Source organism: Amblyomma mixtum, chromosome 10, assembly GCF_055824585.1.
Source record: "Amblyomma mixtum isolate Tamu chromosome 10, ASM5582458v1, whole genome shotgun sequence".
NCBI lineage: Eukaryota > Metazoa > Arthropoda > Arachnida > Ixodida > Ixodidae > Amblyomma > Amblyomma mixtum.
This window is the reverse complement of record NC_143021.1, coordinates 57,046,962-57,069,834: the sequence shown is the minus strand read 5'-3', so window position 1 is coordinate 57,069,834 and position 22,873 is coordinate 57,046,962. Positions and strand designations below refer to the sequence as shown.

The 22,873-nt window shown below is 44.2% G+C and overlaps 1 protein-coding gene across 1 annotated transcript in view; it reads left to right on the top strand.

Annotated features, from left to right (window-relative positions):
- LOC149325863 (uncharacterized) overlaps window positions 1–22,873 on the top strand; it is a 267,673-nt gene that overhangs the window by 129,610 nt on the left and 115,190 nt on the right. Inside the window, exons 9-12 of the mRNA XM_089562465.1 lie at window positions 8,817–8,889; window positions 11,556–11,618; window positions 11,684–11,759; window positions 20,449–20,544. Of these exons, the coding sequence (XP_089418591.1) occupies window positions 8,817–8,889; window positions 11,556–11,618; window positions 11,684–11,759; window positions 20,449–20,544 (308 nt within the window). The remainder of the gene's footprint in view (window positions 1–8,816; window positions 8,890–11,555; window positions 11,619–11,683; window positions 11,760–20,448; window positions 20,545–22,873) is intronic.

The window sequence follows — 22,873 nt, the reverse complement described above, 5'->3', positions numbered from 1 at the left end:
TGAAACACTGAGAGTTTACAGTTGTTATTTAACTTCGGAACTTACGAAAAATCTGAAACTGAAAGCAACATTTCAAATTGGAATAGCCAAAGATTGTTTGCACTGCATCCAGCTATTACATCATGTGAGGCGGTCAAGGTCTTCATTCTGTCGGACAACAACCGCGCTTTCACCGCTTGCGTGCCTCACTAGGATTTTTCAATTGACATGTCATACATAGCCTGACACGGCTGCCCATTCCTTTCCTGTGGTAAGGAGGTAGCGGGAGTGCCTAGCCATGTTCTCGCAGATATGTGTGTTATCAGCTACGGCATTCAACTCCTTCCTGTTTGACAGCCAGTTATCGCGCATTTCTCAGGACTAAACCGCACAATTACGCCGGGCGTCTTGCCTACTTTTGCACGTATTTTATGTACATTTGTGATGTCGTTTCGGGTCACCGGCGGCACAGTAAGTTTCAGTGCTATTTCGTTCATTTTCTTTAAAAAGATCGGTTTCGCTAGCTGGGATTATATGTATTTCAAGGGTTTGGGCGCCGGCTGCTAAATTCGAGATTATCTATCTCTTGTAGATCTGTGTCAAGTCTTTACTGCAGCACTCTTTTTCGAGTTCGTTTACTCTTTTCATCAAATCGTTTGTCAATTTTTTTTTGAGTAGGTAGCCTTGTTTGGAATTCGTCAAACTTATCTGACGGCATCTACATTGAACTTTCCAAACCATTTCACTCTGCTAGGCAATGATAGGATTGCATCTATTTTTCGTTCCAGTGATATTAGGTGTTCCGCTATGGTTTATTCAAATTTTTCCCTTCAGCACCTAACTGTGAGGTTTCTTTTTAGCTTTATTATCTTTGCAAGTGCCACATTTCCATTTACATGCCTTTTTTTACTTTTTTTTTCACGTTGTATGTTTCTTCACTTACACCGGAGCATTCATTTAAGTGAAAGAGAAATTTGCACTCACAGCAGCCAAGTTGGGTGTCATCCTCGTCAAATTCTCGTCTGCACGCACATCAACGCAACTGGGACATGGCTATTTACTACAGTTAGTGTTTAACATAGGGAAAATTTGTGGCAGCAGCGGCAGAGAGCACTTAATGGCAAAGAAATCCACCAACCAGCAAATTTGAGAGCAAAGCTCACTTGCGTCGGTACTGCGCTGCCGCTGCTGCCAAATTTCGCGCTACGCCCCTCGTTGATTATCAGTTCCCGGTGGCGTCGCTTGTAAGAAGGTGGTGTCGCTCCGAATTTGGATGTGGCCTTCTCTTGTGACTGGTTTAAACAGGAGCGGAATGGCGGTCCAGATTTTACTCCATTTGAGCAGGAATGGTTCCTTGCACAGGAGTACCTTCTGCACAATTGATAGCAATTAAGCTCAGTTGCGTCCGTACTGCGCTGCCACTGCTACCAAAATGCGTTCTCTTCTTGACTTCTCCGCATTTATCTTTTGATCAGGGATCCGAAATATAGATTAATACGCCTATGTTCACCTCCCAGACTGCACTCCCACTCTTCGTCTATTTTCATTATTCCTCAGCAGAAGGTGTCCTATCGTTGCTACGTCAATTTGATATCAAGAAAGGCTGCGGATCTTACGTTATCCCAAGCACATTCTTGAGACGCTATGCTTCACAAGTAGCGGAATGTTCAGCCAACATGTTCCCAGTTTCCTTGCGTTCATGTGATTTACATTCCTACTGGAAAATCGCACGTGTTGTACCTACTGGAACATATACTGGCTGGTGTTATAATTGATTTTCTCAGTAGCAAAAGCATACTATCACCTTTTCAACATAGATTACGAAAAAGAATGTCGACAGTTACGCAACGTGCGACTACTGTTCATGACATCTTCTGTTCTTGAAAATTCGGGACAAGTTTTCATATTGTTCGTAGCTTTTGCTAAGGTTTTCGATACGATCTCACACAATAAGCTTATTTATAACTTGAAGCCCATCGGTCTTCCACATTACATAATTTAATGCATTGAAGCATATCTAGAAAACAGTAGTCAGTTTTTTGAAGTCAATGGTGCTGTTTCCGGATCCGTGGGCGTCACTTCTGGTGTACCGCAGGAAATTGTATTGGGTCCCTTACTATTTCTCATATATATAAATGATTTGTCTGGTGTGGTTCCTAATTTCGTAGCTATAACATTATTTGCTGATGATTGCATATGTTTCAAAGAGATAAGGAAATCCTCAGATCATGGTGCTCTCCAAGATTCTCTGGCAGCTATTGATTGATGGTGTGTGGATTGTAGCACGGGTCTTAACACCAAGAAAACTGTACTGCTGCGTGTAGCAAGAAAAAAACATATTCGCGTATTCACTTATTCTCTACAAGGCTCAAATATTCAAGACGATGCCTGCCGTAGACACCTAGGATTGACACTTACCAATCAATTGAGCTGGTCAGGGCACATATCAAAAATTTGCTCTTCAGCATTCTCAACATTGTGTTTCCTAAAACGAAAACTCACTTGCGCCCCCTCTTATATAAGGCTTTTGGAATATAACAATTTTCTTCGGACTGAGCTCGAGTACACATCTGTCATATGGGATCTGCATACGAAAAAGAACATTACCTCCCTTGAAATCATTCAAAAGAAATTACTCAGGTTTATTTTCCATAACTACCGCAGATTTGATTCTCCCACAAAGCTAATGGCAGAAAATAATATCCCACTGCTTTCGGACTGCTGCGAAGGAAAAAGAACATTAACCGAATTTCGATCCTTCGTAAGATTCTTACACGCGAGGTAAACATTGCAATACCTAATTGTGTTCAACCTTCTACCACCAGACGAACACGACACACTAAGGAACACACACTGCAGCCTATATTTGCACGAACAAATTCATTAAGTATAGCTTCTTCCCCCGAGCCATCACCGATTGGAACTTGCTCGTAAAATTCCTTTTTCAAAATAGTAATTTTAGCAACGCATTGGAAGCACATTTCCTTGGTAAAGTTATCGTTTTGTATTTGTTAACGCATTTTTTCTTCATTTTCATATCACGGAATGATGCTGTGTGTTGTATTTTCTTTTCTTTGTGTTGATTGTTATGTTGTATGCCCCTCCAGCTTGGGCCATATAGGACTGCAGCATTTTGAAATAAATAAATAAATAAATTGCAAGCTCGCTATAGATCCCCCTGCGACATTACGCAGTAGTCCATGGTCGCCTGCTTGTTACGGAATTCTCACTTGATATGTCTGTCACATTTACTTTCTCTATTTATAAAAAAATTGATTGTGCCGCTCACAGAAGTCGAGCATCAACTTTCCGTTACACTGTGTGTATCCATCCAGATCCTCGATGTGGCCGTTCATGTCACGCAGCAAAATTCGCACAGTCTCCAAACTGCTTCATATTTATTTATTTATTTATTTACAAAATACTGCAGCCCGAGGGCCAAGCAGAGTGGGCAATATAACAACAGCCAAAGATCACACCAAACTTCAAAAAAAAAGAAACAAAACAGACAAACACTACAAAACACCTGTATGATCAACATAAAGGCAGTCAGAGGTAAAAGGTTGCTGTATGAACAACATTGTCAAAAAGAAAAAAAAAATCAGGAAGAAATATTATAAAACACCAGACGTAGGATTCCAAACAGAACTCAGATGAGAGGGGACAAGCGTTCTTCAAAATCATGAACATTACGGGCGGAAAAGACGAGAGCTGGCAAGCTGTTCCACTGAGCGATAGTGCGAACAAAAAAAGAGTTTTTAAAGAGGTTTGTACGGGCAAAGTACGGCGTAAGGCTTTGGTCATGAACGTTCCTAGTATGCCGGGTTAAGCGTGGGCGCAGGTAGTCCTTGGAAGAGAAATTAAACTGTTGGTGATAAAGTGAAAAAAGAAATTTTAACCTAGCGAGTGCTCTTCTTTTTTCCAAGGATGGAATATTATTTACAGACATGATGGCGGACGGTGAAGCATTCCTATGATAACTGTTGAAAATGAACCGGATTGCTTTTCTTTGTATCATCCCTAGTGAATGTATATCTTTTTTGAGAAATGGATCCCATGACACACTAGCATATTAAAGTTTAGGCCGAATGTACGTGTTGTATGCTAATAGCTTCACAGACTGTGGGGAAGACTTTAATTTGTGGCGGAGAAAGCCAAGTTTCCTTGCAGCAGCTGCGCAAATTTCGTCGACGTGACTAGTCCAATTAAGGTGCTTATTTAATGTTACGCCGAGGTACTTGTAGTTGTCAACTTGCAGTAGGTTTTCGTGGTTCAGTGTGTATGTAAACTGGAAGGGATTCTTCTTTTTCATGACCCGTAGGAGAACAGTTTTATCAGTATTTACTTCCATTAACCATTCCGCGTACCAATCTGCAACTGCATTAAGGTTTATCTGTAAGCGTGCTTGATCCTGGTTACTGTTAATAGACTTAAAGAGAATGCAGTCATCTGCGAATAACCTAATACTTATAGCTGCAGTGTCAATGGCCGAAACGATGTCATTGATGTAGATGAGAAAGAGAACCGGGCCAAGGACGCTACCCTGGGGCACTCCAGAGAACACCGGTAGAATGTGAGAGGAGCAGCCCTTTACCTGAACAAACTGCTGTCGGTTGGAAAGATAAGAATGAATCCAATTAACAAGGTTATCGGGAAGTACAATGTTTCGAAGCTTAAATATCAGTTTACTATGACAAACGCGGTCGAACGCTTTACTAAAGTTCATGAAAATTGCGTCAATCTGTTCGCCCTTATCTAGTGATGAAGCAAATTCATGAAGAGTGGTCACGAGCTGCGTGGTAGTTGATAAGCCTCTTCTGAAACCGTGTTGAAAGGGTGAAATAATTTTGTTTTCCTCAAGGTACGAGACGATGTAGTTTGATATGATATGTTCAATAAGTTTACATGTACTGGAGGTAAGTGAGATAGGTCTGTAGTTACCAATATTTAAACGGTCACCTTTTTTAAAGACCGGAACCACTGGAGCCACACGCCAGTCATTTGGAAGAATGCCTTCGGTGAATGACAATCTTCATTGAGACAATTAACTGGTTCGTTGTTTTCTCGCCTGCATTAGTCCCCTCTCCCTAAATAATACCCCTACCCATATCCTTTTACTGGCGATTGCATCTGATACCGGCATGTTCTTTGCAAGTTGATTTTATTCTTTGCCAGTTTGTTCCTTCATGTACCAGCATACCTACTCCTCCTCCCTTCTTTTCAGTTGTTGTTCTGTTGAACCCTTCCCAGACATAGCCACCGACTAATGGTGGACCTTCTAGATCTCTCAGATGTGTCTCGCATAAAGCGTACACACCTACTTCGTCGTCCTTTAACTGCTGTTCTATTTCTAGCCATTTCGCTCTCTTTCTACCCCCTTGCATGTTTATGTAACTGATCGTGGCGTTAAATTTCTTTTTTGTTGTTTCCTTCCTGGGCCTCCTAGTGGCCATTTTTGGGGGCTCAGCTGCGATTGTTCTACTTTCTACTTCGATTATACCTACCCCTACGCCGTTTCCCTTCTCTCCATCACCTCCAGAATTCCTAGCTGCCACCTGTGCGTAGCTGTTTCTGTCTGAACCTGCCTGACCTACTTTCTGATCCTAACCTGTGCAGGCCCGATCCATGTGGCTGGCGCTGGAATGTCCGCCAAAGTGGCTTGCGATGGCGATCTCAGTCATTTTGGCTTCCAGTTGACCAAGCTGTTCTTGAAGTTTTCGCTTCTCTGCCCCCTCTACATGTAGCTCTCCTACTAGAGCATCCATATGTAACGCTAGTTTGGTGTTCTCTTGGTCAACCCTGCTCAAGCGTGCACTTAGTGCGCAACTTTTCCACATAAAAGCTGTGCCTCCGGCCTCTTCTACCGATTCGACCCGCGGTGCCTTCAAGTTCACCGACGCGCCACCCTCCTTGCATATTACCTTCAGATGGCTGACCATCTTAGCAGCCCTCGATTATTGCTACCACAAAATGCAAGAATATCTACAGGCTGAAAAATAAACCACTTCTCGTGCTGAAATAAATTTCTGCATACCGCAATTGCTGATCACCTAGAAAAAGAATAACTTCCTTTCTAAAGTACTTAACTCAGATATGAGCGGTGAAAATTTTAGCTATAGGCAAGAATAAACACGACCGCTAGGTCAGTTAGCTATATTCTGTTCTCTGCACTTCAGCTAACTAGCCTGAATCCAAACACACCTCACTTTCAGTTTTTATAGGAAAAAATTAACTCATCTATCTACCGCAATCACGTTGCTTCCGCCGTCATAAGTTCGTCCAGTGCTGGTCACCACGCGTAATCCGAAAGAATACCAGGACATGCGTCCGCACTGCATGCTTGCCAGCTGTCAGCGATTTCGCACTTGTGTGCGCCTCTGCCGACGAGCTTCGTAGCTAAGCGAACGATTCCGGACTTGTTTGATGCCTGTCACAAAAGGAGCAAGCTCCTCGTGTCCGATAACGTTTGGGTCGGTTTTTTTGAGTATCTGGTGCACTTCGACAGAGACGTCACGCTGTTATTCGGCTGCTGGACGTGCGTCGGCACTCTTTTTACTCAGCGGGGGACAGCCACTTCTTGGAGGCATTCAAGCAGCGAGGCTGTCGCATTGCTTCCGAACTAAGCTGTGCCCGGCTCCAAAAGTGAAACTTAAGCATGCCGCAAACACGCTGTAGGTACATCGCTCCACGATTGAGAGCGTGTGTTTAAAGCGTAGAAAACCCCGCCGCGGTGGCTCAGTGGTTACGGCGCTCGGCTGCTGACCCGAAAGGCGCGGGTTCGATCCCGACTGCGTTGGCTAAATTTCGATGAAGGCGAAATTGTAGAGGCCTGTATAATGTGCGATGTCACTGCACGTTAAAAATCCCAGGTGATTGAAACTTCCAGAGCCCTTCACTACGGCGTCCCTCGTAGCCTGAATTGCTTTAGGACGTTAAAACGCAATAAACCAAAACAATCAAGGTGCAGAGTGCGGAATTGTAAGTTTAGCAAAAGCATAACAAATTTCATGCACTGCCTCAGCAGGCAATAGGCGTAAATAGTGCCGTCTTCCTTTGCATACCGACTTTCGTTTTCTTTACTTTCACACATGCTCGAAAATGTGCTTGGCGGGACGAAACTGAGCACACTTTACCGCATTGCTATGCCGAGCAGTGTACTTTTCTGCGTTTCCGCTAATCCGCCTGCGGTGGCTGGGCCACGAGTTAATTTTTCTTGCCAGCAGCAACGCCACGGCAGCCACCACAACCATTCTATGCTACGCACCTGTTGAGGAGAGTGTGTGCCTCAATTTTTTTTCACCTGCCACTGTCAGTGAGTGATCAAGAAGTACTTTGATTTGGGCTAGTTGGTTCATATCTTGAAAGTAGTTCGGACGGCGCGAAAACAACAAAGACAACGGAGACACGAACACAGCAGGACGGGCGCCAACTTGCAACTGAAGTTTATTGCACCAGACCCCTACATTTTATGCATCACCCCAGCCATATGTCGCAAGCCTATCACACATCAAAACGAAATTGTCATCAAAAGTCCCAGCACCGGAAGTAGGCGCAACTATTACAGACAGATATGCATTCTGCACTATACACATGATAACATTATCCTTATTTTCTAAGTCTCAAGATTAGAAGAGCGCGCAACCCACATGAAAGCAATTCATTCTGAAAAGAAACACACACGCTTGAACAAGGCAACCAGAACGCAAACTCAACAATCCTGATTTAACACAAATTGTGATAATGAAAGAATGACCAACAACAAACGCGGAAAATTTTTGGTGGACATGAAAACTTAAACCTTCGGGGAAACCTCCCAGCGTCAGTGAACTATTTCTAGCGTCAAAATCATTGAGAAAACCTCCCAGCGTCAAAGATAAAACGTAAAATCTAAAGACAGCCTTCGAGAAAAGCCACCTCAGCGTCACTAATTGAAATTGAAGGCCTACTCACGCATGCGCTTCCCGCTTTCTTAATAAAAAATGCCTCCACTACTTCCCGCTCAAATCTGTCTTTACCGCTCTTCAAAAAAACTGTTTTGCTCAAATCCGGACTACACCCGGATTTGAGCAAAACAGTTTTTTTGAAGAGCGGTAAAGACAGATTTGAGCGGGAAGTAGTGGAGGCATTTTTTATTAAGAAAGCGGGAAGCGCATGCGTGAGTAGGCCTTCAATTTCAATTAGTGACGCTGAGGTGGCTTTTCTCGAAGGCTGTCTTTAGATTTTACGTTTTATCTTTGACGCTGGGAGGTTTTCTCAATGATTTTGACGCTAGAAATAGTTCACTGACGCTGGGAGGTTTCCCCGAAGGTTTAAGTTTTCATGTCCACCAAAAATTTTCCGCGTTTGTTGTTGGTCATTCTTTCATTATCACAATTTGTGTTAAATCAGGATTGTTGAGTTTGCGTTCTGGTTGCCTTGTTCAAGCGTGTGTATTTCTTTTCAGAATGAATTGCTTTCATGTGGGTTGCGCGCTCTTCTAATCTTGAGACTTAGAAAATAAGGATAATGTTATCATGTGTATAGTGCAGAATGCATATCTGTCTGTAATAGTTGCGCCTACTTCCGGTGCTGGGACTTTTGATGACAATTTCGTTTTGATGTGTGATAGGCTTGCGACATATGGCTGGGGTGATGCATAAAATGTAGGGGTCTGGTGCAATAAACTTCAGTTGCAAGTTGGCGCCCGTCCTGCTGTGTTCGTGTCTCCGTTGTCTTTGTTGTTTTCGCGCCGTCCGAACTACTTTCAACCGTGAGTGATACAGGTTGTTGAAATGTATATGTGTTGTACAGGTATGTACGACGTCTTCAGTGTGCTTCTCATGGTGTTTCCCGTGCAGAGACCTGCGTGCTGCCCCGGAGCAGGCCAGTGGCGCTCGTCGAGTGCGAGAAGCGCTGCGGATTCCCCTGCGAGTGAGGAGGCATTCAAATCAAGATTCATTTGGTGCATTTTAAATGGTAGTTCTCTGGCTGAAATTTACAGGAGTCCGAAGACTGACAGACACCGAGGCAATTTGACCCATTTGTGTAGAATGAAAATGTAAAATTCCATCACTAGATGCGAGTATGTAGAAAGATGGGAACGCGTACATTGCAAGAAACAAAAGGCACAGTGTACAGACACTCGGCGAGAAGTCTTTTTATACAAACTTCAGAGAAAGGTGATTTCCAATTGGGAGAGCACCTAATAGGCTGAATTACGAGAATATATAATGTTAAGAACATATACCATTATAATTGTTTTCTTTTTGTATAAAACGCATAAGAAGGAACTGATTTATGGTAAAGTGATATATTTTAAAGTATATAATGAGGTGTGTAAGAAAATTATGCAGCGGAAAGATAGTTCCTGAATTCAACTTAGATATCATGAAGGTATTTTAATTCTTTGTGTACCGTATGTAGGGTGCTAGGAATTATAATACTGAAAATTCGCCGAAGCTCTCGACAATTTGGGAAACCTCGGAAAACGAGAAACATGGCACAACGAGTTTTAGAGAGAAATACATTTCTGCCATATTTGTCGACCTACACGACGATTAGGAGCGATTATGAAAATTTGATCTCTGTAGTTGTTGAAGCAGCTAATAAAATCAGCACAGACACACGGGAGTACTCATCTTCAGATTAACCGTTACTCTTGATGAAAACGTTATTCGTCTCGTAAGAGAGCTTAACGAGTACTGAGGAAAAGGAATTATGAAAACTAAGGGTGTCAGAATATGGTGAGCGGTAACCAAACATGGTCTTTCTTTGGTAACTGTTGTCGCCAATGGTGCAACTTGAGCTCGCCCTCAGTCATATTTTGCGATGTTAAACTGTAAGTTACTTTAGCATACGCAAGATTTTTGCTGGTAGCCATGATCCATAGACCACAGCTGCCATCAATTCCCCGATCTTACTATCAAGAATGAATTGAGAAGTCATGTTTTTGAAGAAGCTTAGATTGCCACTTATTCGTTGCATTGGTTACGCAGACGGCGCTCAGTAAATGTATCACAGGGAAATAATGCTAGAACGAGCTAGCAAGAACCTCAGGCGGGGGACAATTCATTGAAACAATAAGCACAACAGAGAGGTAGGCAGTCAAATTGTTCAGAGCCAAATCTTGCACTAAATATCCTCAGGTGTTCCGCAGTAGCAATCGTGAAGTCGTCGCCATTGTTATCGCTTTGATATCGGTCTAGAGAAGCATATATTTCGTTTCTGATGAAGAGCACGCACCAGTGAAAATAGCGCTTGATCTCCGGGTCCAAGGTTTTCACCGAGATAAGTTCTCAGGTGCAAGCTGTCTTTTTATGTCGGTTGCCGTTCTGCAGAACTGGAGAAGTGCACAGATATCGTGCGGCGAACTTTGGATGCCTTCGCTAGGAATTCACAACACTTGCCTCTTGACTGAGAGCTCCTGATCATGATGCCTTCCTGACTTTAAACTGCAGTTGGGGCTTTCTAAGCGGCACTATGACCACTAACGCTCTGAGAGTAGCGAACTTTGTTCCTAACGAGCTCGGAACTCTTGGTGCCGTTCTCGTTTTCGGTATTTAATGCCCCTCTTATTTTTGAACTCCTGAACGGAGAGTGCTGCTCGAGCCTGACGACTTCCAGAAACGAAGTTTCTTTCTTGCTTCTAAATGAAGTTTAGCATCCCAATTATTGGGCGTACAAATTTCTTACTAATGAAGTCCCCAGACTTAACATCGTCACCGTCCGTATAGTGCTTTCGCTATCTCATGGAATCTTCTGGAGTTCCGTTCGTTGTAGCGGTTTCCACGGAGCGTGCCCCGTTATGTCCCATGGCAATGGTAGCTGTGGCTTCTCACTGCCATCAGGGTTCACAACAGTCATCATGCTGAGAAGGATTCCTTCTTAAGTACGCACCTGAGGTCCGGGCAACCGAGCGCCTCAGTTAGCCGGCGACGGGCCCAATAGGGGCATCTGCCTCGCAGACTGTTCTACGGGGCTCCCTGCATCATGACCGCGTAAACTATCTCTACGCTCGGCTTGCAAAGTACTCCAGGTGGAGGCAGGCTGGTTTTAAATAAACACTCGCAATTTACCAAACCCAGCCTTAACCAGTTGCGACAGTACATTGTATCCGTATAGATATTCTGGTGAATAACTGTTTTCCATTGTTTTAAATCTTTTTCTTTATATTTTTTCTCGTCACACAACTTTTGTAACCACATTATATAAACTGTTTGCTATTTTCTTGAGCACTCTTTTTCTATCTCGTGTTAAACTCATGATATTTATTTTGATATTTAATGTGTTTAAATCATCCATATGCATGTTTTTTTCAGTTTTACGTTACTTCAAACCTGTACACACGTTCTACTTGTAACCTCATTTTACACGTCTATCTGTGTAGTGTGTTGAAGTATTTCTATTTTTATGTTCCTTCATTTTGCTGTTTTCAATATGTGTATGACTTGCCCTGCCTTGTAATACGCTGGGCCCTCGGCCTCGTCAAACTGACAAAAGCAGCTTTTAGCTCAAGTGTCCAACCAGAATTTTTTTTTTGTACATAAAATGAAATGAAATTTGAAAAAGAAAACGTGCGCTCCTCTTTCCTTGTGCAGGGAAACCATCTACGACATCACGCAGTCCTTCTCAAAGTCATACGGCCTCATGGCAGAAGAAGGGTGAGCAGCGCCATCTATGGACTCCTCTCCTCCCCTCACTGAGCCCCTACATGCCTCACTCACAGGGTGTACTTCCTCAAACTGAAGCTCCTGATGACTTCCCGGAACGTCGAAGTGGTCCACTTTATTCCAGCGCTGACTGTGAGTGCCTCCATTTTTCTCAGATGAAACTGCCGCGCGCAGCGCATGCATTTCTGACGCGGTGGGCGTCGTTATGCTACCGCGCTGGAAATTAACCCACCATAATTGTCCACTGCCAGTAATCTTCTGCCGCGAACCTTTAGAAGTTTTTGCAGCAAAGGCTACCGAAGTATTGAAACGTGAGTGTACTAGGTCTATAAATAAGGCGAGAAAAGGGACGCGCAAACGAGGCATTATTCCGCGCGCCAGTAGACACACTTCCAAAGGCGCTGAAGAGGGCTTCGATATGGCTTCAAAGCACAGCTACAAAAGCAAGGACTGTGGATTCCCTAAGTTCAGAGCAAGGCGGCAACCCTAGTTGCAGTCTTCAACAAATAGTACACGAAGAGAATGATCTGACATTTATGATGTTGAAACTTTCTATAAGCATGCACTGCGGCTCATGTCGTATATCAAACTCAATCAGTTGAAATCGCACTCTTGCTTCGACCATTTTATTTTTGGTGCATTTCTTGGTTGCGTATACGCAAGGAGCCAAGAAAATGACTGTAATATGGAAGACAACCAAGTTTTTATTCTATCACTGCATTGTTATCTTATCGTATGGCATGGTGCGGTATGGTAGGGTACGGTATAGCATGGTGTGGTATGCTATCGTATTGTATTGCATGTGGTGGTTAACGTCCCGTTGCGACATATTTTGCTCTGAAGGACACCGTGTAGTGCAAGCCTCCGGATTAATTCAAACCACATGTGGTTCTTCACAATGCACTTGCATGCAATGCAATATCTTTTTGTGCCTAAGGGTTACAAATACAGTTGGCAGACCTGCCGAAGTCACAAAAGACTGGGCGCCACAGATCAGAACCACGCCTTGCACTTATGCCGCGGAAGCTTGTGCTCAGTTGTTCACTTGCCAGGGCGGCCCTCAGCATGTCCAATTGCCTGCGGCGTAATTCTTTGTACACGACGCTGACAGGAGTGTTTTCATGACAATAAAAATAAGTTGTTTTTTTTTTCAATCCGGGAGAGCATGGAGAAGCTTAACCTTCAAATATATCCTATTTTACGAGCACAATCCCGTGTGCACATGCCGGCACCCTTCGGCCTCTTTTGAGCAATTGAGAGCGCCTCTCTGTTAAAGAGAACGTCTTAGGAGACGGAAGTATAAGTGAGGAGCGAACTTCTTCGCAAACGGGGGCCCCTCATATGGTCTTGCTTCCCTAAAATCCCTGCACGGAGGCTGGGCCTGCCGATGAAGGCGTGCCTTGCAATAATCGCGCACTCTCTCAATAACAAATGGCCACTCCCTCGTCATGTGATGAGCTTGAGGATGACGGGGGTGCATCTCTGTCGCACAGGCAGCGCGGGTGGCGTTCCCAAAGTCTGCAGACTTTGGGAACGCCACCCGCGCTTGCATGGTGTCTGCTAGACTTGCATGGTGTCTGCCGGTGGCCGAAATTATCACCAAGGCAACGTGCAAGACCACGCGGGGTAAGGAAGCCGCTCGCCGTCACCTTCTCCTTGGACGATGGATAACATGAGGTGACTGACACCCGCGTCTTCTCGGGAGGTATAGTTACGGCTGTCCTTAGCAATCTTCGCCATGCACTGTTCCCACAGGGGCTTGCTGTCGCCGCCGCCACCGTAGTTACCCTCGTAGAGGCAGTTCGCGAGCTAATCCACTTAGGCTAGAGGGAGGGGGGGGGGGAGGGGCGGGGGAGGGCGGAGCATTACAAGCATAACACCACACACTGGCGTCCACTCACTCGCACTCTCACTCATGTCCACTCGCACTAAAGACGTGATTGTGAGTGATGCGTTGAGTGCATTCATGAATGAGTGTGCCGACTTATGGCCACAACACACGTACTTAGGATGAGACATGCGTGCTGAGCTGAAGCGCTCAAATCATTCCAAGAATGAGCACAAACGAGCAGCTCCAAACGACGGAAGCAACTCTGCAGGAAACCAGAAACCCACAAATCAGGATGAGCCACACGCTCACTCTGCACGCCCGGATGATCTTCTAGCCTCTATATATAACTCGTAAATCTGGCACTCCTCTGACGACTATAGGCTCTAAACTGTTGAGGCAACATACTCCTCTCAATTTTAAACATGAACATGCACAAACTATAAAGTCACCTGGGTGCATGACTAAACGAACATTATTAAGGCGAATGCCTTTAATGCCTCATACTGTCTGTCGTGTCGACAGACGCTGTCGGCAGCGGTGTCGACAGACGCGTCGGCAGCCGTGTCGACAGACGCGTCGGCAGCCGGGTCGACAGATGCGTCTGCAGATTTGTCCGCCTTTCGGCGTCACTGCTTAAAAAGAAACCAGAGCCTTTGGCATTTGAAGCGGATACGCTACCACTCCACCACGAAGGCTCAAGGTTCGAGCATGAATAAAGGCGCATCTAGTGAATGCATAGGCTTCGTAAATAAAATGAAACGAATAAAGTGAAGGAAAGGAAAAATAAAAAATAAAATTAAAAAATAAACAAAATAAAAACAACAATACCGCGCAAAACAACAGTTGCCGCGCAGCGTGCCCGCGTGCCTTACTCTAAACACGGTAACCTTTAGGTAACCTTTGCAAAGGTGCACATTTTCGCATTGAAGTATACCTATAATTTAAAGGTTACACAATGTAACCTTTCCACTTTTAACCTTTGTAAAAGTTACAAATAGTAAAAGTTACTTCTTTTAACGCATAGGTTACGCAACTTTTTTGGCGCTGTAACTTTTACAAAGGTATACTTCATTGAGTTAGCCATAGGTTACGTGCTCCAAAATGTGTAACCTTTGTGCGCCACAATGGCTGGCCTAAAAATGGCAGAAATGTCGTTGCAACTTGCTGAAGGTGATGAAATACAGAGCTCTGCTGGATTTCAATTTGAACGGAACAAAAATTGGCCAAAGAAGAGATTGGTTTAGAAAAGGAGAAAAATGACAAACACCGGCATATGGTAGGCCAATTTTTCATTGACTCCAACATCTTCAAGACTACAGGAAACACAAAACAACAAAACTTCCCAAATATTTTCTACATTAAAGAAAAACTAAGGAATGTAACAGATGCAGGTATGTTCAAGGAACCAATTTTGCAAACTTTTTGCAAAAAAATATATCACAATAAATGGGCATGCAAGGCACTGAAATATGGGCCCATACTAAAATATTACTGTTGGCATGCCAAACAGAACCACATTGAACAAGCAACTCAATTAAGCATGCTCTTTTGAAGTCTCGCTTCGAGTAGAGCTTGGCTACAGCATATCCCTCTCATTGCAATGTAATTAAAGAAATAGGCACTTTAATTGTAGTACCAATACGAAAAAAATAAAAGCTCTATTATTCAAGACCAAGTGCCAAGTCAACTTGTCCTTGTGTGAGGAATCTGACACAAAATATAAACGGCAAAAATATCAGAGAAGGCAATATTTTGTTCACATATCTTAATTATCACATTTCTAATCATACAATCACACTTATAATTATCACAAGATTAAAATGACTATACAATTAGAGATCAAAAAAGGTGGTCCAAGCAGTGCAGATAACATGAGTTGTTTTAAAATTTGCGGCCGCATACAAACGTAAACAACAATCAATCGATCTAAACTTCTTGACTAAATACCAACCAGAGAAATACATGTACCTAACAGCTTTAAGAGGTACAGTCTTTGTCAAAAGTTTAGAGCCCAGGGGGTTTGCTTCTAAGCCTCGCAGTGGGACTCCTGTAACATTCGTGGTAGACCTAAACATTGGAGAAGGCAGGACCAGAAATCTTCTTACCTTCAGCATATTTCGAGCGCTGGAGATGCATTACGAACCAGACAGTGTGCTTCAGAAGCAAACCCTCTGGGCTCCAAACTTTTGACAAAGGCTGTACATAACATCAGCAAATTCAGCACAACTTGCCTACATTATATTAACAAAAACCCTTTGTGACTCCTCCAGTCACTTCATTAACAAAGATGCACAACGACGTGACCAATAACTTGTAACATTAACAGCGCTATAAACCTGACAACACTCGCATAAGTACATCAACTTGTGTACTGCAGTTAAAAAAGAAACTAGCTCAATTTAGCTGTAGAAAATATACTTGAACATATTAGAAAGTGAACAATTGAAACACATATCTTTCCAGAAAATTAGAACAAATTATTCCTTTTCAGGAGCATGAACAAGCTCTTAATTAAGTCGGTTCGTCAGCAGTCCATGTGGCACTGAAGAGTCTGGCAGGGCAATCTTCTGCAGCAGGATGAGTATGGCGGAAAATGCCGGTGGATAGTTGAGTTTTTTTGTGTAATATGTCACCAGGCAAAAGATGAAGGCACGCTCTAGGTTGCCGTTGCTGATGGAGATCACTTCTTTACTACTTCCAGCGTAAACACTCAGCACAGGTATATACATGAGGTGCAGTCACTTGCAACTCTTCAGGCACTGGGATCTGTGGAATGTTAAATTAGAGCCAGTGAGCAACCATTCATACTTAAATCATGGCTCATATTCTCACAAGAGTGAAACATGGTATACAAAGAACACCGCAGTGCCTAACGCATTGCAGCGCCGCTGCTGCTATTGCTGCTCTGTTGCTTCCGCATTCCTACTCGGGATGGCCATTGGTCAAACCACAGCCAATTTTTTTAATGGGTCCAGTTGTATTGCCAAAATCGTATGGCGCACCAATCAATTGATAATCAATGAAACGACGTGCAAAGTTCCAGAATTCATATTCAAAAGAAAAGTACCGAGGCTTATAGTGAAAACAGCGACGAAAACGAGACGATGTGTTGTGTCTTTCTTTGCTCGTCTCGTTTACCCGCGCTGTTTTCACTATGAATCAATACTTTTAGAGATGACCAAAACGGGAGGGGGAGCGAGTAAGGACACTCGACGCACACACAAATTTGTGAGAATAGACAACGGATATATTGCAGTTACAACTTAATTCTTGCCAACGCACTTCAAAAGGGCTCGCACTGTCTTACACACGTCCGCTTAGATCGCCCGTGCACCACACACCCTGCGCTACACTTCCCGCCGCCAACGCTAATGAGTCGACGCGCCGCACTCGCGAAAAACAACCATCACAAACACAAACGGCATCTAGACGGCGCCGGGAAGAGAGGAAAGAGGATAGGCAGGCACTGGGACCGACCGGCGCACCGAGCCAGATTCACGTGATCGCTACTAAAGTCGAGGAGACGACTGCCGCCGCCGCGGCGGGAATATAGCGCCGATGTGGAATTGCGTCATAAGATTGCTTACAATACCAACTCGCCCAAATCGCATCCTTAATTAAAAAAGTACCGCCGTGCGTATTAGCGTGCTCTCTTGTACGTTTGCAAAAAAAAACGAGTGCACACACATGCAAAAATCAAGAATTAGCGCTGGATTGGCCCCGTATTATCGCACCTAATGAACCCAAATGACATACGGCAACAATAGTCTAAAACCAATACTCTGGATAACCAAACTTATTGGCACGAAACTACTCGCTTCGAAGTGCACTCAACGAGGCTTAGAAATGAAGCTGCTTTGGCAAACAAAGCAAATACGCACTTTGACAAGCATTAAATAAGTGACTTCGCAGGTCGTTACTGTGCATATGGTAAAAAAAAAGGACACTCACCCAAGTCCGTTATTCTTCCATGAACCTCTGGAACGTGAATGCAGTAGTCACAACAAATAGCGCTGGGCGCGGAGCTGTCTGCCGAGCACACCACGACGTAGTTTCTACAGTCAATTGAGGTTCGTTGCAGCTGCCGCGCAGCGTACCCCACAGGTTCCTGCTGCTTAGCGACATTACCCCAAACAAACCACTGCAGAAACGCCATCAAAAGACGGCGTGGTTCACGAACGGTTCCAACTCTCGGTTCCAAGAACAAAGCAGCCTCCGCAACGCTGCAACGTCGGAGCCTTCCCGCCGTCCGAACTTGCCGGCGTGCCTGCCGGCGTGCAACGATGCCTCGCGTTTTGAAACAGAAGCGCCGCTTTTCATTGGGTGAAGCGCCGGCCGTCTGCGCATGCTCGTCTCACGCATACTGGAGCGGCCGTCATGCCATGTTTTGAGTAGTTCTTTGCCAATTACTCCTTTCTTATAGGCGCCGCCGTTCGTACCGTGGGCGCATTACGTTTTGATTTGTGATGTATATCTGCCACCTGAAATGATACATTGGAGGCGTATGTAGAGAGCCACATGAAGAGAAGTCGAATCGCGCACTCGGCGGCCTGCAAATGCTGCTACGTCTGCTGTCGCCTTCCCAGGTGCTGCCCTTCCATATGTCTGCTTTTTTACTATTAACTGCGACCGTTGCTATCGCGTATCGGTTCTAGAAAGATGAGAAATAGGCTCTATCCGAGTCATCGAGAAATTACATGTAATTTGAAATATTTGTTTATTAACGTTTATTCGCGCAATAAAATCGGTACAGACCATGCTTAGAGAAGTAGCACGTTGGGTTTCTTTGCAAAGCTCATCGATAGGAATCGAACATTCAAGATGTGTTCTCATATGTATTCAGCCGCGATAAACGGCATTTGCATTGCATTCGCAGCCTCCTTTGGTAAATGTGAAGACAGGTATCTGATAACACGCGATTCAATGTGGCTGCGACCCAGAACAGCAGTATCGGGCTCATGCGATAGCTTACGTTGATGTCTCCGGCATATTAAAGCATCTCCCTTGTGGTCGAAACCGCAGCCCCATTGCATCCGAAAAGCACATTCCCGCACGTAAGGCAGCATACGTCCTCTATATGTGCATATCTCCTGGCTTGACGACGCATATAGGTTACCGTGCTGAACAAAAGTTACTGCGCGAAGGTTACTTGGCAATTTTTTCATCGTAACCTTTGAAACGGTTGACTTCTGGAGGTTGTAACCTTTGGGCTCCACAAAAATAAAGAAAACGTAATGAAAACATCACAAAACATCAATTGTAACCTTTGTGACAAAAGTTACTCACGGCCAAAAGTTACTTCACAGGTTACTGTGTTTAGAGTTATAGCACATCGTATTCATTTTTTTACCAAACGCAAACCAGGAGAAGGTGGCCGCCGGAGCGTTGCAGGTCATTCTGATCGCGACTGTACCATTCATTTATTTGATTTTTGCCCTCATTTTAAAACTCCTTTTCTGGGACAACGTACGAAATATTCCTCCATAACGCAGTGACGTTGCGCAAACCTGGGCAATTATTTAGTGCACTGAATTTGCCATGGGAAAGTTCCGGTCAGTCAACTACTTGAAATATTCTAGTTCAAGTAGCAGTCATTACCCCGTCACGAAGGTTGCTTAGCAATTACCGCGCTTATTACTAACATTGCATTCGTGATTGTAACCAATTAGTTCCGAGCAAGTAACTACCAGAGAGAGCCAGTAACGGCTGTTACTATCACCTTTTTTTTTAGTAAGCAAGAATTTTTCCGTAAAAGTGTCGTTGCCATTGTACTGAACTCAGTTATGGTGTAGCATGACCTCCGGGATCCGCGAGAAAAGATGCCCCCATATGCATTTTGCTCGCGAAATCGGCTCGTGATGGTGATATCTATATTTCATTTTTTGGTCTCTGTACCTTATAAAAGCTTCCTTTTTAGCTAAACCGAATTCTTTCTCGTAAAAACGCAGAAGGCTATTGAAATTGGGCAAGTTCACTTTGCCTTCAATGGCCCTTTAAGATTCGGCGCCCATTTGAGAACAGCTACTTTAGGCTGCGCAGGCCACTGCATGGTGTACCGTCGCATTGATACGAATAGCATACGGCTACTACACTGTCACGAGGACCAAAGGCGTCTTTAAGAAAAGAGCTGAGATGTCGGCTGTTTGGTTGAAGTGCATACATCTTTATCAGCGCTAAGACAATGGACGAACGAAGATAGACAGTGGAGGTCGCAAACTTTGAACGGTGAAAAAATGGCTAAAATGGCGAGGATTGGGCCTAGTACGTTGTTCATGATGGTTCAACGCGCTTAACTTTTTCTGTCTGAGTGGTTGTTTTGTCTCTTGTTCTGTAAAAAGTTGAGCGCGTTGAACCACCATTTTAAAGAGTTATTTTATTTCTAACATAAGTCAAACATACCACGCGCCCTAAGAACGGCAGATGCAGAGGTACGCAGAAAAAAATGCAAAGCGTATTTCAAATCTTTAATAGCACTATCCATGTGCATGCACATATACTTTTCTTTCGCGCGTAGAAGTACTGAAGTAGTACGTACGCAGAGAACATCCAAGTCTCCAATTCTATTGGCTCTTAGGATATCACGTGTGGTACGCCTTCTGTATCTTTCGAGAATTTGGCCTCGACTGAACAGCATCTTATGGCTGCATTTTTGACAGTGTACGAGTGCCGTATCATTATGGGGAAGTAACGTCGATAAATACCGTGATATTTCGTGGCAAAGAATCCTGAAAACAACAAACCCCGTTTTGCATTGCCTGGAGCTGTTTACAAAACAACAACGTCTGCTTCTTGCTGAGATAAAGCAATGCCTCCGACAAGTTACTCTGAGTAGAAGGTTTGTTTATTATCTCAAGGATCGTCAGACAATCGTTAGTCGTTTTTCTGCCTGTTTTCTACCAGGGTCTTTGCTACCCTTCCTAGCCGAGCGCACAGAACAGGCTTGCAGGTAACAGCGCTTTCTGACCGAGGCCTATTCTCTGTGCTTATCAGCTGACGCAGCTGCTGGGAGTGGTGGGCGGCTACATGGGCTTCTGGATGGAGCTTTCTACATTGAAGGTGCTCTGGCGACTTGTCATGGCGCTCCAGGTGAGAAGGCCACTCGGCCGCGCATGGCGCAGTAAAGCTCGACACCGTAATGCCCTCGGCGGAATACATCCAAGCGTTGCCTCAGTGCGAAGACGTGCGTATTCTCACGAGGGTGGCTGCAAGATAGCAGAAACGTCCTTTTGTACAGAGTCAAACCGTTTCACCACTGTAGCCATAAACATCTTAAGAGATGCGGGGTGTGTTGCTGTGCAAGCGGGTTTGACATTGTGAACATTGCAGCGCATTTAGACGAGAGACGAAGAAAGAACGAGAAACAGAGTGCGCCGACTAACAACTTTAATATCAAGAGAGGGCGATCCGTACATTTTTATGCAGTACGCAAGAAGCCAGTGAGTGTAGGACACATGCGCAAATAAAGGCAAAAAAGGAATAAAACCAGAAGAAACAGAGGAAGCGCGCTGGCGGATACTGAACCCACACTAAACAGAGGCAAAAAATGCAAGAAGAATTGATCCATTCTTGTCGGTCAGGTGTCAGGCACGCCCCTGAGTGCATAAAAACCAAAGAGCGGCAGTGAGAGGGAGATGGGGAAAGACACAATAACAACACTTGGTTGAAAAGAAATCTACACGAGCCAGCAGTCCTATGGGGCTTAGTGATGACAGAGAAAAAAGATAAAACAGTAAAATGCAAAAGGCAATGATGCAAAAGACATTAAAATCTCGGAAGAAGTGGTGAAGACGTACATAAAGAGAATGAAGTCAAAGGGCGGTTGAAATGGGGGAAGAATTGACAACGTAAAAGCAAGCGATGAAAGCCAACCGAAAAAAAAAACACAGCCTAAAAAGAGGTGATGCATGCCAACACAGAACACGGCTAAAAAGTGGAGATGAGGGTAAACCATATTACCGACCCAAAAGAACAATGATGGTTAATCCTAAGAGAGGGAAGAAAACTAGAATAAAAGAATAGAAGTAGCGTCCTCAGAATATTTAAAGAGAAGCTGCGAATGGGCTGGGATGTGAAAAGGCGCCGCGTAAGGAAGCAAGGCTCCAAGAATTACAGTGACTGAGAAAGAAACGGAAACTCCTTTTCCAACAAGGCTACTGAGGGCGTACTGTCGCATACGTCTTGTTGATTGTTGATGCATCCTGCCTCAATTATCTCCCGAGTGGGTTGGTTCCTGCTCTCTGCCAGAATTTTTGTTTCCTTATGCATCTGAGGGCGCTGTCGACAAGTACTACAGTGACGAACGTGGACGGCTGAGTTGCAAGAATTGGAGTTGTGTTTGAGCAGTCTCTTATTACTACATCGACCAGTCTTTTTCCTCTCATCTGCTCACGTGACTATCTGCTACACCTTCCTACGTTTACCTTCTCATAAAATATCTCGAGAACCATTGCTTAACCTTTTACATGCAATTTTTAGGGCAATTTTCCCTATTCAAAGTGTACCCTTTGAAATTTGTTTTTCACGTGAATAATGACCGTGGAAAACTTTTGAAGAGTAATATTCATCATCAACTATTTAAGTGATGTGAATTATTACAGGCAAACGGGCGTATTTCGGGCCTTGCCACAGCGATGCGTTTTTAAAGGCCTCTCGCTGGCAAAACCAATGTTGAAATGAACATTGCAAAACAAACACATTAAGAAATGCTTTATGAATTTGTGAAAGAAAAATATTAAACTAAAGCCTCTGAATATGTGACTTCATGTGAGTTTTATACAAATATATCATTTCTGCAAACGTGGCGTTGGGAAGCAGCAAAAATTAATAAAAAAAATCAGGTTATATTGCTATTTGGTGTCGCCGGCATTGCGCCGCTTGGCCTAAACGCTATCCCATTCTGTCTAACAATTAGGGGAACCCAGATTTGCAGGTCTTTGGGGCAGCGCATTTTTGGGCCGCATGTCTTTGGGCTCTTCCCACCGCACTACATGCGACGTCTGGGAGGCGTTTCTAAGCATCTGGGGCGCCTATTGACCACGTGTCTCGCCTGATGGCGGCGCAGATTTCATTAGGGCATAGGCATAGTTCATGTAGCGTGTAGTCACGCAGCCTCACCCCCCCTCCCTCTCCCATCTACCGAAAAGGAACGCACCCCACCTGAAGACGATGAAGGCAATGCGAATAACGTGCAGAATGCGCTTCCTTGATCACGAGAGTCACACGTGTGTCGTTCTCAAAGTCTCCAGCATTGGACCGATTGGCGTAAACGCTGTCTCATTCCGGCTATAAAATGCGTGGGCCCAGATTTGCGGATAATTTCGGGCAGTGCATTCGCGGGCACCTATTTGGCAGAAAAGTGGAGGATAACACAAAGGGTTAAACTTAAAGAAAACGCAGTGAGCTATGGAGAAGAAAA